We start from the raw sequence: 20860 nt of genomic DNA, 5'->3' as shown, positions 1-20860 counted from the left end.
AGAATGCAGAGACACACAAAATATCCTCTTGGTGGTTTGCCCTAAACACAACAGGAAGTCCGCCATTTTGATTTAAACATGTCATTTTTGTTAATTTCTTGACGTTTTTTTTCCAAAACTTTGCTCTGTACTTTAACAAACTTATCCTAGAGTTTTCAATGGATGGACTTCAGTTTTGGTCTGTACACCTTCCCGACATGGCTGAGGCTAAATTGCAGAGCACCTGCTTTTTCATCAATCAGCCTGGCCGTGGTGGGCCAGGCCAAGTAGTTGTAACAGACTGTGTTGTAACACAGAACTGGAGATCCTGGAAATAGGTTCTGAATAATATAAATGATAAATAATAATATTAATAATAATAATAATAATAATTAATAATAGGGAAGAATTACAATAGAAAATACAAACAATAGATCCCCCGCTGACGCTGTCTGTGCTCGGGCCCTAATAATGATAATAATAAAAATCACTAGGGATACAATAGGTTCCTCGACGGCGACTTTGTCGATGCTCTGGCCCTTAAAAATAAAAACAAAACAAAGAAAAAGCCCAATCACAAATAAAACAGAACAAAGCAACATAAAACAATAACATGGTGACCAATCTGAGGGCTACTCTCATAGAATTCAAATTTAAATTAAATTAAATTAAATTAGACAGCAGGGGGTGCTAAGATGCCTTAGGGCAGGCAGGCCATGAGTGATAAGATTAATAAAATGCCTGTATGAAACCCCACCGTCCAGCCTGGACTCGAATGCATATGCTGTATTGATGCAGGACACCTCTGTACATCAGTCTATGACAAGTGTCAGGCTTTAGTAAAGCCCTTTGACCAAACAGAAATAAAGAATACTTCAGATAAGATCAAATAAAGCTGTGAAGAAAATATATAGTTACGGACTGAAATCCACATGTGGACGAGCTTCCAGTGCTTGGCACAGAGGCCGATTAAAGATAATCCAAATTCACATAATAGTGTGAGCAGGCACAGAAAGAGGATGAAGAAACAGGAATTTAAAAAGCATCGGAAAACACCGGTTCTCGAGTCGAGATGTCCACAGTGCGTTAAAATGTCCATTTGGCGATTTCTGTTCAAAACTTTTTAACAGACAGAATTTCAGCAGCCCATCAGGACTTTAACTGTTAACGATGCAGTCAAAAAATAAACTCTGACCAGTCCAGGGCTGTTAAAGCGCAGCTATAGCGCATATATATATATATATATATATATATATCCACGGTCATCAGGCCCCTCCGTGCGGGTGGATGTAATGAAGGCTTTCACCTTGTTGACCAAAGAGATTCTCTTCCTCCCTCCGTCCTTCATTGTGATGACAAGCCTGGCAGGGAACAGCAGCGTGGGATTGAAGCCAAGGTTATAAAGCTCCGATATCACCTCTCTGTATTTCTGGCGCTTCTCCACCACCTCTGGTGCATAATCCTTGTAGATGGCAATGTGAAGCCTCTGTACTGCAGCTTCCCTCTCCTGGCGCGGGCTTCGCGTATGATTTTCACCTTCACCTGGTAGCTGTGCTTTGCAGCCTGATAATGACTGTCTGTTATCCCTTTGGATCTGGATAGTGTGCAGTGTTCACTGAAAACCTCTATTAGCAGCTCCGCGAAGAAGGCTGTCAACCGTGGCCCCTCCACTGATTCAGATAGGCCGATCACACAGATATTATGGCACCGACCACTGGATTCCAGGTCGCTGACTTTTGCTAAGAGCTTAGCATTGTTCTTTGTTAGCGTGGCATAGGAGGCCTCCAGTGTTAGCAGACGCTCGTCTTGTAGATTTGCATTTACCAGCTTTGCTTTGAGTATTGAAATGGAGGCTTTGAGATTGACAAAGAGGGCTTTGATCTCGGCAGTAGGGCTGTACGGTGCTCTGCCCAGAGGTGAGCAATAGCCACCATGCTAAACTCGCAGCCTGCCTTGACTGCAGTGCCAACCTTCGCCCCCCTGGTCATTTACAGTCTGTCTGGTCGCATACATCGACATATATCGGTTGTGTTTCCGTCTAACAAGACAATATTACTATTTGTGGTGACTTTCGGGGTCCTGAAACGTGAAATTATCAAAATTACATGGAGCAAGACATGATGCGTATCTTCTCTATCTCAGCCAAACCGGCACACTCTGACATCTGTGATCTCAGCCAAACCGGCACACTCTGACATCTGTGATCTCAGTGTAACTTACCCATATGTGTGAGCCTTCAGATTTTTGTCTCACAGGATTAACTGCATAAAAAGAGCAAAGGCTACTGCGTGGGCTACTTCTCTAAAAACAGCGGTATGGTCAGTCACCCTCTCTGTAGACTATATATGGACTCTATGGACAGGCTGGCTATCAAAACGTAGGACCATATTAAATGACTACGCAGGCCCCATGTTTTATAACAGCTGTGTCTAGCTTCAGTTACCGTTAGCAGTTACCGTTAGCCTTTCCAGCTAAGTAAAGAGGAAAGTGATCTTAGTGATCAAGGAGAAATGCAGCCACTTGGGCATGCGTTTTAATGCCATTGAAATCCTTTATCTCAGTCCATAGAGTGAATGCTTGGTCTATATTGACTCTGGGACAAATAACGCAACCTTCACTGAGGCTCCGAAGCAGCTGCAGGATTGGCAAACTCCATTTCACCCAGTGCCAGCCTACAGTAGCTGCACCCAACAACAGACAACTCTGGCAACCAGCAACGCCCAACACTATTGGCTGCTACAATGGAAACAGAATGGGACTGAAAGTCATTGTCAAACCCATCAAAATTTCAAATATTACTTCTGACTAAATACAGTATATGTTTTTATAGAAAAGCAATACTTTCATTCTGCACCCCTCAAAACTCCTTGTGGGTGTATTTTTTATTTTAGAATATAGCTTTCAAAAAAGATTCTACATATTCAACCTTTAACAAATTACTCATGTTGTAAAGCCTCATAACAATCAAACTAGAGCTGTGCTGCCTCCTGCACTCAACTGCTGTAATATTCAGGCTGCACACACACACGCACACACACGCACACACACGCACACACACACACACACACACACACCATCACCTTCTGTCAACACAGTCAGCTGAACTCCTTGAACTGAACTCCTTTCAGCTGCTGTGGGAAAGAATTACATCACTTCACATTGACACATGTACAGTTTTATTGTTCTGCCATGTACACACTGCAGCTGCTATGCCGTTTTAGCGTATCAGGTTTATTTTTTTTTAGTAATCATTTGATAAAGTCATACATGCCCGCATAGATATTTGCACTGTTAATATGTATATATTGTTATCACCATGGAAACAAGATGCTCATTTATGAACTCAGTGGTGTCTTATTGACATTTCTTGTATTCTTCTGTTGGATCACACAAAGTAAACAGCAAAGTGAGGATCATATTGTTACACGGATAAAGACCAAACACACTTTATCAGCCTGTACACAATTCAACCAGCTTTCAAATAAAATCCTGGTTGTCTATGACGGCAAAAAATCTAATTCAAGCACACACCCGAACACACACACACACACACACTCTCAGCTTCAACTTCTGGAGCATACAGGGATCACAAATGGACAGCAATAAATTAATAAGGACGCATGTGTATCTGATGACCGAAATGAGTGGTCAGCTTTTGCTTGGATTTGCAGTTGATGTGTGGGACTTTTGATAACAGTGATCACAAGAACAAGTCAGTTAATGCAAAGCATCTCTATATGGGTGGTGTCCTAAAACTTGAAGGAAAAGTCTGGTGTTCCATATTTTATTTTTGTCAACAAACCCCATGAAAGGACCAAAACCAACAACGTGTTAGAATGTCTCTGCATCTTTTGACCCTGTCTGAGGATCTCAGCCCCAAACCCATTGGTTCCTACTGAGGATGTACAGATACATAGTTTCATTATTTAAAAAAAGACTCAGTCATTTCCTAAAACAGCTGGGCACTAGATTTACTCAAACTGGAGGAAATGTGTCATTTGTCGGGGACTATTTTCAGCGGCAGATTACAAACCAAACCACCGTTTCTGCTGAGTACTTTGGACAGCAGGGTGGTGTATGTGGACTGACTGTCGTCATGACAGTTCCCTTAACTACATTAATTACTGAGGATGTTCATTCATTCATTCATTCATTCATCTTCAACCGCTTATCCCGGGGTCGGGGTCGCGGGGGTGCTGGAGCCGATCCCAGCTGACATCGGGCGCGAGGCGGGGTACACCCCGGACAGGACGCCACTCCATCACAGGGCACATAGAGACGTACAGAGACAGACAACCATTCACACCCACGGGCAATTTTAGACTCATCAATTAACCTAACAAGTGCATGTCTTTGGACTGTGGGAGGAAACCGGAGTACCCGGAGAAAACCCACGCAGACACGGGGAGAACATGCAAACTCCGCACAGAAAGGCCGAGGTCGCGATGCGAACCTGTGACCTTCTTGCTGTGAGGCGACAGTGCTAACCACTACACCACCGTGTAGCCCTACTGAGGATGTGAGGAACCAAAGAAAGAAAGTTTTGTGAGATGGGATGTCGTAATAAGATTATGATGAGAATACATCATAGTTTGCAGAAACATTAAAGCTGCAGTCGGCAAGTCTGGCAGATGGAGTTCACTCAGTCAAATTTTGAATGTTTACAACTCTCACGTCCCTCCCCCTCTACCACCGAGCTCCTCCGCTCCCTCCAATCGAATGCTCGTCAGTGCATGTGCACCAGATTCCTGTGAAGGCCTGTGTCTTCTCTCATCAATAAACAGCATGAAGTACACGCTTCATGGAAGTAGGCTGGCTAACTTACTCATAGATAGCAACTGCTAACGTCATTTAGCGTATTCCTAGGTTGAGGCGTGTGCCTGTGATTTTGTAACATGCGGGGGGAGGGGGGATCTCTGGCGTGTCCATGAACTGTGAACTATGCTGTGTGGAAAGGATGATACAGGTCGATTTTTGCAAAACAAACAACAGTCTCTACGTGCACGTAGAGAGTCTTTTCCCTTAAGACTAGATGATTTATGTTGTTCTATCGGAGCAGAGTGTCGGCTGATACGAACAAACAAATGTTGCAGACTGGGACTTTAAAGTAGCCTACATGTTTCAGGAAAAAAATGGAAACTATGTAAATAAAGCTCACGATAAATCCTAGCTTCTGCCTGGCACACAGCGATTCATCTACAGCATCACACAAATAAAGAGTCCTGATATGAGCCATGAGAATATTATGTTTTATGATCTTAAAGGGGGGGAACATGGCCATAAAGTTCCATAAAGCAGAGGCCAAGGTATCCTGACCTTTACCTACCTGGTATGATTCAAACTCTGAAGAACTCTACATTTCCCCTTTTATTAGACCTTCTCTGCTGGTATGCACTCACATTTTTCAAACACATCTCCAGCTTATGACTTGTGGCTTTCAGTGCAAATCGGTAGTCCCCAAGCCCAAACTGAGATGACCCTGATGACATCACTATGACATCATCAGGGTTACAGTCCCAGACTTGACAAAGGTCCTCCACAGCAACAGTACACAGAGGTGAGTAGCACTTTGTCCACTCATTTGAACTTACCAAGGAGCAGTGTAACAGTGTGGCTCATTGACATGTTTTTTGGACAACAACAGAGCTCTATGGCACAGAGGAATACGATATGTTCTGCAATGATACACAATATTATGAGTAGGTCAGTTCATTGTTGGTGGCTCTGCACATGAGATTTGTTGACAAGAAGAAAAACATAGCAAAACCCTGATGAAGGCCACAAGCTGCAACGAGTCAGTCTTACTATGAAGTTGTTCTATGGACTACTAGTGTTCCTGAAGATTTGAGACCCTAAAAAGAAAAATGCAGCCGGATTTATCCTTTTAAAGGCTTGATGGCGAAAAACTCCATGAGCACTAATACAGTATGAGGTTAGGAGAAACAGCACGTGAGGGCAGAGGCTGCAACACAGCCGACAGGACCTACAGTGAAAGCGGGGTAAGTGCTCGATCGGCATCAAAACATTTCTCATCACTACTTTCTTTCTCATCAGACACACTGTATACATACACACAGTAGTGGCAGCTCTGTGACAGATTACATGTGGATGCACAAAATACATTAGAAAGACAGACACAAACAAAAAAGGTCAGATGTATTGTGGGAAAACAAAAGGTGTGATCACGCAGCCTTTGTAAACAGATCAGCAGGGTGGTGTTTGGCTGTATAAAGAGTCCATGGTGATACACACATTCACTCCTCCCGGTTTATTATCTATGTAACAATAATCTCATCTGTACGGCGGCCATTCTCCAGCTGGATCGGTACATATACAGCAGGTTTGTATGGGATAATGTATTAAATGCTTTGAATTTATTTCTACTTTTTTTCCCAGTCAAGTCCATGAATTTTTCATATCTTCTATGTACAAATGTTTACAAGAGTTCATCGAGAAGAGGCCTGTATGTGAGATGAAATGTCCAAGATGCCCCCTCGGACTTTGATCCACCTTTGGTGCGTCGTACCGTAACCACACCACAGCAGCCGGAAGGTAAAAACAAAAATCAACATCCGACACAATTGAAGGGTGGCATCTTTGGTCACGAAGGGAGCAAATAAAACGATGTGAAGGAAGGAAGAGTGTTAAAGCACAAAAATACTGTTCCACTATTCAATAAAAAGAAGAAGGAAAAAATAAATCCAGTGTTTGGCGAGGAAAACAAGAAGGATCATCTTGATTGGAGAAGATCAACTGCTCAGACAAAGCTCTCCTCCTCCTCCTCTTCTTCCTCGTCCTCCTCCTTACAGTAACGTTGGAGCAGTCGGTGCAGGTGCTGCTGCAGTGCGTCGGGCTGCAGGGTGTCTGGGTTGTCTTCCAGACGCTCCAGGTGCACGTGTTTACCATGGGCATCCCTCACCACAGTCCTCTTCTGGGTTCGTGACTTACGCATCTGGCTTCTGCAGAAACAAAAAAGAAAAGTTACACCACATCAATCAGACTCTGATGGACCGTCAGTCACGGGCCATGGTTCCTGGCATGCACCGAGCTTCCCTAGGTTCCGCTCTGAGGGGTTCAATGGGACACATTCCACATGTCACTATCATAGAATGTAAAAAAAATATATGTAGCCTCTACGTCAAGGTTCATTCTCTCAACTTGATCCAATCGTCCTCGCCCATGGGAGTTGCCATCTTGTCAGACTTTGACTCCTCCTCATTTCCTCTTACCAAAAAAGGGCTTGTATGTGATGTTTGGGGGAGGGAGATACGTCCATCTGGCTGACGTATACCTCCGAGGAGAAGTTAGGCCAGAGGCTAGCTGTCACTCAAGAGGCCATGCCCCTAATTATTTATAAACTTTGACCTCCAATAAAATAAAAACTAGCCTGGTACAAAAAAATTCACTCCCTTCAATGTTGTCATGGAGATTTGACCTGAACATACAGACTAAAATGTTTTTTTTTTGCTTTAAATAGGTTAAATGATGCTGTGAAAACGGCCTGTTTAACATTCCGGTCAATGAGAAACTGCTCTTTTATGAAACCTACCCCTAGTGGACACTCTGAGAACTGACATTTCCGGCACTTCCGTGTTGGATCAACCAGCAAGTCCCTGTGGTGGAGGCTATGTCACTGTCTGTGACTGTGAACATCCAGGCCTCCCAAAACTACAATTAAATAACTCCAACATTTCATCTTCCATTTGTGTCCATTACAAAACTAAAATAGAAAAATTAAATCTCATTTTCATGTTTGAAATTGCATTGGTCAATAACTACATAAGACATCCCACTGCATAAAACCTGCTGTGAAGAGAGTAATATTTGACAAATACAGTAATTGTCAAATATATTTTAAAACTTAGCATGATATTTATGAAATGTTAATTTTTATTCACAATTCAGTTTTTAGGTTATATTTGCATTTCATTGCAGCATTTTTCAAAAATTCTGTTTTTATTTTACAATACAAATTTGTCCAATGACACAATAGCACTTTTCATGTATCAAGATAAACATAGAAGAAAGAGTGATGTGATCAGCTGTTGCTTTGGTGTGAATGAGCTGATACTAAGAGAGAAAGACACTGCTATGAAATGCAGGATTATGAAACGTTAGTCTTGCTGGTAAAAATGCTGTTATAAAATAAAGCCAGCTGGACTGGTCAGAATTTATTTGTTTCCCAATCTAGACATGAGAGTGTTCACATAAAAGTGGCGATGTTGCAATGTTTGACCAATCACAAGTCTGCTGACAGCAGAGCAGAGAGCAACTTATACTTAGTTAGACAAATACCAACAAGTTAAACACACAATCCAGACGAAAAACAACGCAGTACTAGCTGCTCTACTGCGTGAATGTGTAAATTAATAGGCTTTAATTTCACTATTAGTAGCAGCTAGGGGTGGAACGGTTCACAAAATCCACTGTTTGGTTCATATCCGGGTTTTGGGGTCACGGTTTCCGGTTCGGTTGTTTTTTTCTATTTCTTTTAGATTCTAAAAATACCATGTATCACATCTATAACCTAATAATTATATTATTTTTTAATGAGATATTCTAAAGGACATGTCATGCAATTATGCAAAAACTGAAATAATGAGGCAGCTTGTTTAGGGATTACTGTAATAATCTTAAATGAAAGTGAAGTGAGATTTTGAAACAGTAGGAGAGACATTGCTGCATTACGTGTTTATATATTTATTTGGCAAAAAGGTAAACAATTTTGGATCATTTTCGTCAACCGAAACAATCGAAAACCTATTCTATTCATTTTTTTTAAGATTTGATCATGTATAAGTGTTTATATTCTTACTTAGAAGGCAAGAATATAAACACTTATACATGATCAAATCTTAAAAAAAATGAATAGAATAGGTTTTTGATTGTTTCGGTTGACGAAAATGATCCAAAATGAGGGGCCGGAAAAATATGAGCATCACATTAATGGATATTGTAAAACAATGCAGCGACATAGGAGTATATATATTGTCTTTATTTTATCAATGTAAATAGTAGTCATGACCTGAAAGTGCAACAACCTTGTCAAAAACAATCCTTGTTAAATGAACAAACCTGTGAACAAGAGGTTTTCACTCAATTATTTGACTAAAGCACAAGTTTGAGGCTCCTGTCCTTTACTTGAGTATTTTATTTACATGCTACTTTATTCTTCTACTCCACTACAAATCAGTGGAAATACTCTACTCAATTCAATTCAATTTTATTTATAGTGTCGAATCATAACAAAAGTTATCTCAGGACACTTTACAGAGTAGGTAAAGACCACACTCAATGACTTATTTATGATTTACATAGACCCGACAATTCCTCTGTAGAGTACAGTGGCAACGAAAACCTTCCCTATAACAGGCAGGAACTCTACTTTTTACTGCACTGCATTTATCTGATTACTTTAGTTAATAGTTACTTTACCAGGCTTACAAGCACATATGAAACATTAGTTTATTCATCAAAAACTGTAGTGAGAAAATTGAACGTGACATAAATGCAGAGCAGCATGATTTTTCTGAAAATGCCTTTATCCTCTTTCCACTCAGGTATGGCTTCAGAGTAAACTCAGGCTTCACAGTGACGGAATCAAAAACTTCTCTGTTCATTCGCTGGTGAACTGACAGTTTTCTGTGACAACCTTTCTATTTTTCAGAGTAGAAAGAGACATTGATGTGGTGATTTACCTACGGATTTAACCAGACAGAGTGGAGCTTAGCGAGCTGTTGCCAAGAGGATTCAAAACCCAAGAAGAAGAGCGTAGCAGGAGCGTGAGGAGCGTTGTGGTAGGTGCGCGTGGAGCAAGTCTCACAGCGCGCCGGTATTTGATGCACTGAGATGTAGCGCTGAGACGTAGCGCTGAGACGTAGGGCTGAGACGTAGCGCTGAGATTCATTCGCTGGTGAACTGACAGTTTTCTGTGACAACCTTTCTATTTTTCAGAGTAGAAAGAGACATTGATGTGGTGATTTACCTACGGATTTAACCAGACAGAGTGGAGCTTAGCGAGCTGTTGCCAAGAGGATTCAAAACCCAAGAAGAAGAGCGTAGCAGGAGCGTGAGGAGCGTTGTGGTAGGTGCGCGTGGAGCAAGTCTCACAGCGCGCCGGTATTTGACGCACTGAGATGTAGCGCTGAGACGTAGCGCTGAGACGTAGGGCTGAGACGTAGCGCTGAGACGTAGCGCTGAGACGTAGCGCTGAGATGGATATGAGAAAGGACAGCGCTCATGAAGGCTTACGCTACGTTGCACCTCATAAACCGAATGGTAAACACGTGTCCCAAACCGTGACAAGTGTACCGAACGGGACAGATTTTTTTAATAAACCGTTCCACCCCTAGTAGTAGCATGCACCACTGCAAGTAGAACCGTGTATCAGGTGCACTTTAAAGTGGTCAGTAGGTGTACAGGTCTGGAACACACTGATCCATCACAGGATGGAAAAGCCAGGGTAAACCGTGAAGTTACCTGGGTAACCACAAACCCTGCTTCATAGTAAAGGCCTCTGGTTAGGTTTACAATGTGAATACAAACCACACAATTTTGTCCGCATTTTAATACTTCTTATCTACTTCAACCTGGACTTTATTCTCAAAATTCTGTCCAGTTTTCAGTTATTTACCAGCTTAGTGATGAAGACACGGTGAAGCAGCAACACCACTAAATACATCTTTGTAATGGAGTCAGTAGGTGTTTTTACACTGGACAGTAAGACGGTTATTTAGCTGCCCTTTTCTGCGGCCTGGTCCTTGAATTCAGACAGACCGAGGTAACCTGGTGCCCTGACCTGTGACAGCTTGGACCCTACACATATCGGCGGCTTGATGTCCATGTAATAGAGTTGATGCAGCTTGGCGGCACAGGCTTGACTTGGGCATAGTGTCTAAGACGTGAACTGTTGTGCGACCCACAACTGTGAGTTTTTAAAGCAGGAAACAGCTGATCACAGACACGAAAGACAGCAAAATATCGACCGTTGTGATGAGCAACCGGAAAGATGGTGAGCTGCTGGCCATCACAGCAGAGAGAGTCGTAAATTATCAGATCACTGGGCTAACTTCTTCCGATGCATATTTTGTATGTCACTGTTGGCCCAACTTTGAGCTTCACGTCACATTACATGTTTACGCCTATCCTAGAAAGCCATCTTTTGGGAAAGGAAGCCTTGGACAGCCTTTGCCTGGCCGCAAATGTGACACATTTTCTATATAAAAACCCCTAATGACACAGTCACATGACCAATCATCAAAAATGTGAGGAAAAGTTAAGGTATAATTGTGCACTGTGCTTTAAAACTGCATGTTTACACACATGAAATAAGAAGGACAGGTCAATTTTAACCAGGAAGTAGATCTGCAACATGTAATGGACATCTACACGGACAGCTCAACTCAAGATAAGTGAAAGACGTTAAGCTAGCTGCTGAAGAAGTGGCTAGTAGTTTGCACAGACTTTGCTAACAGGCTAGCGGCTAGCAACCCCTACAGTAGAGCCTGTGTGAACGCGTGTTTGGAGCTGCGGACAACGGAGCCGAGCCACAGTGAGATTGGCAGCTACGCGGACGTCGGAGCCGAGCAACGTGTGTCTTCTTCTTCTCCTCCAAATGGATCCTCTCCTCCCCTCTCCTCCTCCTGTTTCAGCCATTCTCAAGCGCGGGTGTGTGAGGCTTCAACAACTGTGGATTAAGGTACCTCTCCCTTTTCTTTTGCCTTGTCCTGGCGAAGCAGCCATTTGTTTGAGGCTACAACGTACCCGAGCTGCATTCAGGCCTGCATCAGTTGAACAGTTTATTTGAACAATTGAGTTTTATTTTATTGCCGGCTATTTTTTTTTCACGGGGCCCATTAAAGTGTCATGGTGATATCTATTATTTGTTATCTTTAAACAAAAAGTGTGTGAACCTGCTAAATATAATTTGTGAGTAGACCATACCTTTTTTATATACACTAAACAGCTGTGGTCACTGTGTTTAATATATTACGTTCATTAAGGTCTAAATGAATCATTTTACATTTAAAAAGTGATTTAAAAGTACTGTGATTTAAGAAGTTTTTAAGTTCATCCGAGAGTAAATTGGATGGTTAAGAACTTGATTTAAAGGGTAAGTCAAGACAACATTTAAAAATCACTTTTCACACATACTGTTAGTGTATACTTTTAAGTCTATTAGAGACCCCATGTTATTGCTTGATAGTAATAAAGAGCTCAGGTTAGCCACCTCTCACTATAGTTTTATACACTAGAGAGGCGCTACATAAGGACAATGTGGCAGAGAGCAATGCAACTCAGAGTAACTAAGTTGCATTGCAACACTAAGCAACACATTAACTGCACCATTTCAACTGGGATTATCTCTTTTTTCTAAAAACAAATCCTATGCCATCCGAGGGAATTTGAAAGGTGCTACAAACTTCTACTAATATTAACTTTAAACTGGTCTAACTGCTTCTAAGGTTTCCTTGTAAGGTTGTCTCTAACAGTGTTGCTGCATCCCAGACCTTCAGGAAAAAGGCTGGTGAGTAAAATTAGAACTACTAAAAAATAACTACTATTACTACAACTAATTATGTCCAAAACTACAAAAACACACAGGCTGTAAAACATAGAATTGACTGAATCTGCAAAGTCAAAGTTTAGACTGTAACATCAAAGGGGAGAGAAGTGCAGTCAATCCATGCTTCCATGTTAAACTCTGCTGACTCTTAGAGCGTACTCACACTGTCCTTCTGGCCGGGGCCAAAACCGTTTTTTCAGCTAAAGCCTAGTACCTTTAAGCAGTGTGAGTGCACCCGCTCCGCGCACAACTGCGGCCAGCGGGCCGTCCACGGCCCGCTTGAAAGAGGTGGGCTTTAGCGGAGCCGTTTGTACAGCCCTACGGCAGTAGCGTTATGTCCGCCTGTTCGGACATGTAAATAGAAGGACGGACCATGCGCGGACATTTAACAACAACAACAATGGCGGTGAAAGGTTCACGTTGGTGTGATGCGGAGGTGGACTGTTTACTGCAGATTTGGTCAGATGAAAATATTCAAAAACAGTCGACAAGAGGCACAAAAACTCAGAGGTCTGTGGAAAGATTTGTAAACAAAGCCACACACACGCGATCAACGCGTGTGGCGTGTTACGGCGTGATGTCGTATGGACAGCAAGAAGCATTGGCCGGCCCTGGCAGTGTGAGTACAAACGGGGCTGGGGCGCGGGAGGAGAGGGAGGGGGGACAAGTACCCTAAAGTCCGGGTCGCGGTACGGAAGGACAATGTGAGTACGCCCTTAGTCAACACCAGTTTCTACACATTCCCATGCTGCTGTCCAACCTTTTAACCACAGAACCGTCGTCCTGCACAACCTCTTTCTCTACTAAATGAGGCAGGAGCACTTTCCCAAAGCCTCCAGCATAACTCAATGCCTGGAGGGGAAACAAGGAGGGAGGAGAGAGATCAGAAGGAGAAAAGAGGAAACAGATACTGAAATCTGCAACAGTAATCATCATGTTGTCGAAACAGCTGTAAAGATACACTGTGAATTTGGTACCACGACCAACAGCACCTCCACATTTTTTAATTCTGACTTCTCTCTCATGACCAATGGATAATCTAATAACACATTACGTCATAGAATCATTTCTCGTCACTTTTGGACACACTCACCTTTTCAAAGTCCTCTCTGGCTGAGGGGAGATCTGCAGCCAGTGAGGGGTCTCCTGTCTGCTTCTCCATCCTCTCGCCTCTCACAACTGTTGTCTTGATAACTTTGCTGACCTTTCGACCTTTCACTGGCTCCACCTCAAACTCTGATGCTGTGGCAGCACCCAGGGCCAGGGGCTCTGAGAAGCTCAACTGGAGAGAAGACGACAAGATGTAAAGGCACCAACTGTTATTGAACATGAAGACATTTCTATCTGTCTGTTTGTCTTTCTGCCAGCCTGCCTGTCTATCTGTCTGCCTGCCTGTCTGTCGTTCAACCTCACAAATTAAAATTGTTAACACCAGTCTCCTTCAATCCTACTTTGAGTTTTTCTTATTTTCTTTGGCTCAATTGTCAAATGACAGTGATCTTTTTTTCAACAATAAGTTCAAATTTCTGGACAATTAGTTTTCTCTTCACAACAGATTATAATTTGTCATTCAAGCAAACTGCAAGTGTTTAGGCTCACGTGTGTGAAAGAGTCAGTACAACTGTCTACTTGCACAATTGCACATGGCTTACTTTAAAACTGAAGAGGTGATTCTCAATGAAATTGTCAAACTCTTCACACCTTCTAAACATTCTTTCATCGTTTGAGCCATCACATGCAAAATTATCCATTTAACTATCAAAATATGATAGGTATACATGTAAATCCCATAAATATCAATGATGTGGAATGTGTGTGATGTCTGTTAAATTGATAAATTACTTACCAGGTGACAGTTTTTACCAAGAATAGTATCGGTAAGGGGGTTGAATAACACCCCAAACTAAATTTTGGTGAGGGGAAAAAGTGGAATGTCCATTTTCAAAAAGGACCATGAGTCTTCCCTTTACTGAAATGGCTACTTTATGACAATCAAAGATAGAATATTTCTGTATACTGGGCTCCTTAAACAGTGTGAACAATGAGTCCAGTTTTACTCATGGGTGATGATGTTAGTCTCCATAGTAACCATTATGTTGTAGTGAAAGCATTTTTGAAACTTGAGCTCACTGTATAAAATGAGCTGTTGTGACCTGTGGGATAATAACAGCCTCATGAAACTGTACAACCATTTAGAACACTGTTCATGAGGTAAAAGAAAATATTTATGGCACAATTATAATAACCCCTTCTATTAACACCAATGACACATGTTCAATGTTGAGCACACTTAATAAGTGTCATTAACATTCATAAAGTCGCCATGTCCATGATAGGTATCATGTCATGGTTGGGACAGTTATGCGCACATCTTCAAATGAAGTGTTACAAAATGGAAACCAAGTAATGTAGTTAGGATCTAAGTGGTGCTGCTATGACACCATATGACAGTAGCTGGTAGATAACACTGACTTCTTTTTGATCTCCCCCACTGTGTAGCACAGTTCTCTTCACCACTCTGGAGACAGTGTCTCCCTCCTCGATCTGCACTGACTCCTGGTGAGAGCCCTCAATGGTCACTTCCTGTGTCTCCATGCCATATTTACGAATCACCTTCCTTGTGATCTGGTTGGCAAAACAGGAAGAGAATAACTTTGCTCTTAGAACTGTAAGCTGGTTAGTATCGTGGAGTGCTATTTATGGATGTTTTGGAGTTGACATGAATAAAACCTCACTTTCTTCACTACCATGTTGCCATGCTCATCTGTGTACTTCTCCTCTGTGACAGTCTGTGCTGGGATATCTGGTAGGTTATCTGCCTGTAAAAACACAAAACACATTTTTACATGTTACTGCACAGAGGGGAACAACCATTCACCCATCCATCCATCCTCAACTGCTTGTCCCTATTGGGGTCGCGGGGGGGCTGGAGCCGATCCCAGCTGACATCGGGCGTGAGGCGGGGTCCACCCTGTACAGGACGTCAGTCTATCACAGGGCACATAGAGACAAACAGAGACAGACAAACATTCACGCTCACATTCACACCTATACGGGCAATTCGGAGTCATCAATTAACCTAACGCTTGCATGTCTTTGGACTGTGGGAGGAAGCCGGAGAACCTGGAGAAAACCCACACAGACACAGGGAGAACATGCAAACTCCACACAGAAGGGCCCTAGCAACCAACAACATGTTATTTACATCAGAGAAACTATTTTACATCAGAAAAACTATTTCACATGACCAATCATGGTCATGTGTGGGTGATACAAATCACCCACATATGACCAATTTTTTTTATAAAATAAAATTTGGTGTCTTGCTTTGCTGTCTCACTACCACTGGGGGCATCAAAGTCAAAATATTTAAAACTCTAATTTCTAGAATGATGAAAATGGTGTAGAAATGAGAACACTGAAAGCAGGTGAGTGTGCAGAAACAAAATAACATAACTAAACACAAATGTTGGTTAAAGCTCTTCTTCCACCCTTAGAAATGTTACTTTATGTTTTGCAGAATGTAATATTAACTTTTTTGCCAAGCAAGTTTGAGTATGACATGATTAACCCTGTAAATCAATTCAAGCACAAACAAAACCCTGCACCAGCTGTGCACTGGGGCTGCATCATGCTTGTTTACCTGAATGATAACTCTGCGCCGGACCACCCTGGTGGTCAGCACTTCCTCCTCTGAGCTATCAGAAGACAGCAACCCTAGCTCCTCTGTTATCTCCTGGGATAGTGCACACAACCAGCATGAGTCAATGTATGAGGTCTACACAAGGTTACTACAATACACTTCTGCACACAGCTGTTCCTTCTTTTCTCTACACCTCACTTTTATGTTCGCTTGCCAAAAAGGTTTATGTACAAGGGAAGGATGGAAAAAATGTATGGCTTTACACAAGTGATGTGAGATGAAGAGAAGGCACAGTTATACACAAACTTCCAAGTAAAATAAACATGCAAGGATGGGAATCAGTGTGTGAAATACAGGGAGCCACAGACCCCCCCATTAGCACTTAAGATTCAGGGGGTAGGGGTGTCTAAAATAATAAAGATAATTATTTAATCTTGATCTATACTGTGAAGACTGTTTGCATTTTGTAATTTTGATGATAATAATAAGCAGAACAGATGCCAAATGCCTCTGACAGTGAACATACCGCTGCTAACAAGGATACAGGTGCCAAAACTATACACTGAATAATTATAAATTTACATTCATACAATAAGATATTTAAACTTGCAGTTCTTCTATCCCTTTCTATGTTTGAAAGGCACACAAAACAATCCATATGCAAAATAGGTTTGGGATTGTGCTAGTTGGCTGCTATTCTGCTGTAGGTGCAACCGGCACCCCAAAGATGATTGTTCATTTCTTGATTAACTCAAACTTTCAGTTTGATTAAAAGTTGGCCCAAAACCTGCTGAAACAAAGGCCAACCATGGGACCTTCCCCCACAACAGGTCACACCCAGGTGTGAATTATTCAAGGGACCCCCAAACTGTCATTGGCTAACCTGAACTCTGGCGATGACATCATCAGTGTCTGTAAAACTGTAGCACACCCACTTCCTCTCTCTCTCTCCCGGCTCTCTCTCCCGGATCTCTCTTCCTGGCCTATGGCGTAGGATCACCAGCAAAGGTTAACCAACCGGTTACCAACTCAACTGAGCAGAACAAAGAGCGATCTGAGTCCTCTTTTTCTTATTTACTTGATAAACGATGAGTTTATTGAGAATACTCAATCTCATAATCTGAACGTGAGTCAATGCCCTACATTTAATTGGTTCTCCGTGTGAAGTTTTAATAAATTAAAGTTATTCATTTTTAGTAATTTTTCTTTATTAATTTTCTTTTTCAAATATTTCATTTGATAGTCACACTTTTGATCTAATTAAACCTAAAGTACCTACACTGCAAATTATCTAGTATAAGCTTCAGTGATGGACTAAGCAGGTGGAAACACAGGCACCCTTACAGCTTTTGCTTGTACTCAGGGTTCCTACACATTTTCCATTTCTAAATTCCAGACTTTTCCAGACTCAAGTTTCCAGACTTCTCAGAGGATTTTTCAGTCAATATTAAACATCTGAATACCAATTGTAAATAGTATATGGTAAATGGACTTATATAGCGCCTATCTAATCTTCTGACTACTCATTCACACAGACATTCACACTGATGGCAGTGGACATCTACATACCATCTCATTTAATCTAACCAATCACACCACATTCACACACCCATGCGCAGCACAGGGAGCAATTTTGGGTCTTGCCCAAGGACACTGCGACATGCAGACCGGAGATCATGCAGAGTGGGATCGAACCACTGATCTACCTCCGAGCCTTTTGTTGTTAGATGCTTATTATGTACATAAATGTTTTTAAAATCCAACTTTTAACACTTAAAATTCTAATGTATACTATTATGTTGCCAAGTAATAATTACAAGACATTTTTACATATGTATTGTAGCTCATATAAGTGAATGAACTCCAAACTGAGACATGTTCAACACACAGCATTTTATTCAATCTAAATGCTAAGAGTGAAATTAATAACTGTGAACATGTAACACTACAGACAGTAACAGCAGGGATGGGCAATTAACCAGGAACTAAAAAGGAAAACACAAGTCTTTGCTTCATTAGCTTTTAGATGGAGTAAAGATACTGCAAATAAATAAAATAATGATAATTAAAATAAATCATAAATAAAACACTTATGGATAAAAATAATTAATTAAATGAGAATCGCAGTCGCACAGTGAACGGTAACCTAATAACCCGACACCATTTGACAGCAAGCTTGATTAGTTTCATATCATCTACAGGTCGGCTATGTTGCATTACTTAACTTGTTTGATTTGTATGTATTAATACATTTTATTTTAGAAAGGGAGATTATAGTCTGGAAACAACACAAACATTTTTCCATACTCGTTTCCCTGTTCCCATATTTTTCCAAACTGCATAGGAACCCTGTGTACTGGCAAATGTAATTACAGTTTAGGTCATAAGTTTGAAGTTCTTTAGAGGTAACTGAGAGTAAGAGGTTGGTTCTGGCTCTCAGTTTTGCAAGTGTGATGTCGGTTTACACAAGGAGTAGGCAAGTACAAAGTTAGCACAACTTATGGAGTGTGTATACAGCAGGGGACTCTGAGAGGCCGTCCATACAAACCCCGGACATTTTGAAAACAGTGTGTTTTCTGCATGGTTTGACCTTTCATCCACACTTAACCGCAGTTGTGGGCTCCTGAAACTGGATTTGTTTGTAACTGGAGTCGAGGGTGAACTTTTGGAAAAGTCCAGTTTCAGCAGCCATGGACAGGAAAATCGAGGAAAACCGCAATTTCTGGTCAACATTGTTTGACGTAACACTGTGCCACGGTAAACAGTAAGTCGTTTCCATGCAGACATGTGGAGCACTCTAGATGTGACCAGCTGACGGAGTTGCTGTCATGGAAGACCTAGCCAAAATACTGGTGCTATTTAGCAACTTATCAGCACTTTGTGTGTGTCTCGCTGTCAGTCCACCTGAAGGACTCTGCCCGGCCTCGGTTCGCCATTGTTGTTTTTTCGGTATGAATTCTTCCAGCCTTGTGATTGGCCACGTACTGCTTTGGCATGTGAATGACATTATTTGAGGCGGAATTTGCGGTTTCATGTGGACGGAATTTTTTTTTTATCACACCGGTAGTGTGGACAGGATTTTATTTTCAACTGGGGACCATAAAAGTTTGGTTTCAAAAATACCTGTGTTTGTGTGGACTAAGCCTGATTGTCAAATAGTATTCCGCACACTGATTAGAACAAGAAATCAAAGGATGCAAACAGGTGGAGGTGTGAACAAAGAGTTATATGTTAATGAAGCAGCCTGTAAATGTCACTAAGGCTGACTTCAAAATGAGGAACAGTAAACACATCACACCACCAATGTCAGTTTTCTTAGCAACTGATGACACAATATTTAATACAGCAACTCATCTTAGTTGTTATATATTTATTTTTTTTAAAGGTTTAGGCCCTTATGCACAGAAAAGCACACGTCACCCTCATTTAGCTAAAGTGCAGACCTAAGAGTTTTATCTTCTGAGTCTAGAATGCAGCACCACAGCAACCAGTCTGGCCAGGCAAGAAAAAAGCCAGTGCAGCACTGTGCTCATGCTCAACAGCTTACCCTTCCTAGGTGGTCATCATCATCATAATACCCTGTGTGATCTCTGGAAGGAAGCTCCTCCCACACAGGGAGTGTGTCCTCTGTTGGGCACTCCTGCGCACCCTCAGAATCATAAGCAAATTCACTGAGACTTTCACTACCAGATGAGAAGCGCTTGTAATCTTCCACCCGGAGGAAAGTGTGACCAGCATGCTGAGGGCTGCCTTTCAGAAAGCCGGCATCAGGGCTACTCCCAGGCATTGGAGAGGGGGGTTCGGAAATATGATAATCTGGTATGGTAATCTTGTTTTCCAGTTTCTCTTCTTCTGGTTCAGAGAAGTCAGAAAAGGCTTGTCTGCAGTCAAAGAATTCCACATCTGAGTCAGAGTGCTGTGGAGATTCCGGTCCCTTTCTGATTTCCTTTGGCAGGACCTTTGGATCCCCTGATTCTAATTCAGAGACTGTTTTCTCAAAATCACAGAGGACTCTTTTAAAGTCTGGAGAAAACTCGTAGTCGTAAGCATTTTCAGACACTTCCTTGGTGGTGGCTTCAGTCACAAACTGAGCTGAGATTGATTCACTGAAAACTGGAGAAACTGAACTTATATCGTTCAAGACGGCTTGGCTCAATTCAGAAACTCTCAGGGTTTGATGTCCGGAAAATACTGCTTCATAATCTGGTGGAACCAAAAACTGAGTTGACATGGGTGAAAAAAGCTCGCTTGACTGTGCTTTCTTAGCGGGAAACTGTGATCTATCTGACTTGAAACATGATGTTTTCTCAGATGCAGATAGAACTGGAGTAACAGTTCTGTGGGTTGTGTATGAGGTCTTGTCAGGTAGCTGTAGGGGTATTGATTTCATTGGCTTGACATCAATGAACACTACACCTATTTTACTGGCGTCTTGTGTCTCTGTTGCAGCAGACAACGGCTTGCTTTGCACCTCATCGTCTGTTTGAAACTGTGTTTCCGTTGGTGTCTTACGAGGAGCCTGTAAGTGTATATCAACAGAATCTAGGTAAGTAACATAATATCAACGTGCAGGTTGGTATGCACCATTAAAATGACCTCAACATTTCACCAGATTAGCATCATTATGCGATGGTTATTTTCCATACAGGCAACATCTCAGTTAAAGTGAAATT

General features: G+C 41.8%; 1 protein-coding gene across 1 annotated transcript in view; it reads right to left on the bottom strand.

Annotated features, from left to right (window-relative positions):
* Positions 1 to 3169: 3169 nt before the first annotated feature.
* The window catches only part of ank2b (ankyrin 2b, neuronal), a gene marked incomplete at its 5' end in the record, with an annotated part of 172247 nt that continues 154556 nt past the window's right edge, over positions 3170 to 20860 (bottom strand). Inside the window, 7 exons of the mRNA XM_083937194.1 lie at positions 3170 to 6938; positions 13305 to 13396; positions 13638 to 13826; positions 15017 to 15169; positions 15280 to 15363; positions 16188 to 16280; positions 19735 to 20706. Coding sequence (XP_083793320.1) covers positions 6737 to 6938; positions 13305 to 13396; positions 13638 to 13826; positions 15017 to 15169; positions 15280 to 15363; positions 16188 to 16280; positions 19735 to 20706 — 1785 coding nt within the window. The 3' untranslated portion in view covers positions 3170 to 6736. The remainder of the gene's footprint in view (positions 6939 to 13304; positions 13397 to 13637; positions 13827 to 15016; positions 15170 to 15279; positions 15364 to 16187; positions 16281 to 19734; positions 20707 to 20860) is intronic.

Source organism: Echiichthys vipera, assembly GCF_963691815.1.
Source record: "Echiichthys vipera genome assembly, chromosome: 22".
Lineage (NCBI taxonomy): Eukaryota > Metazoa > Chordata > Actinopteri > Perciformes > Trachinidae > Echiichthys > Echiichthys vipera.
Note: the sequence above shows the minus strand (reverse complement) of the source record. Positions and strands in the feature narration are given on the sequence as shown.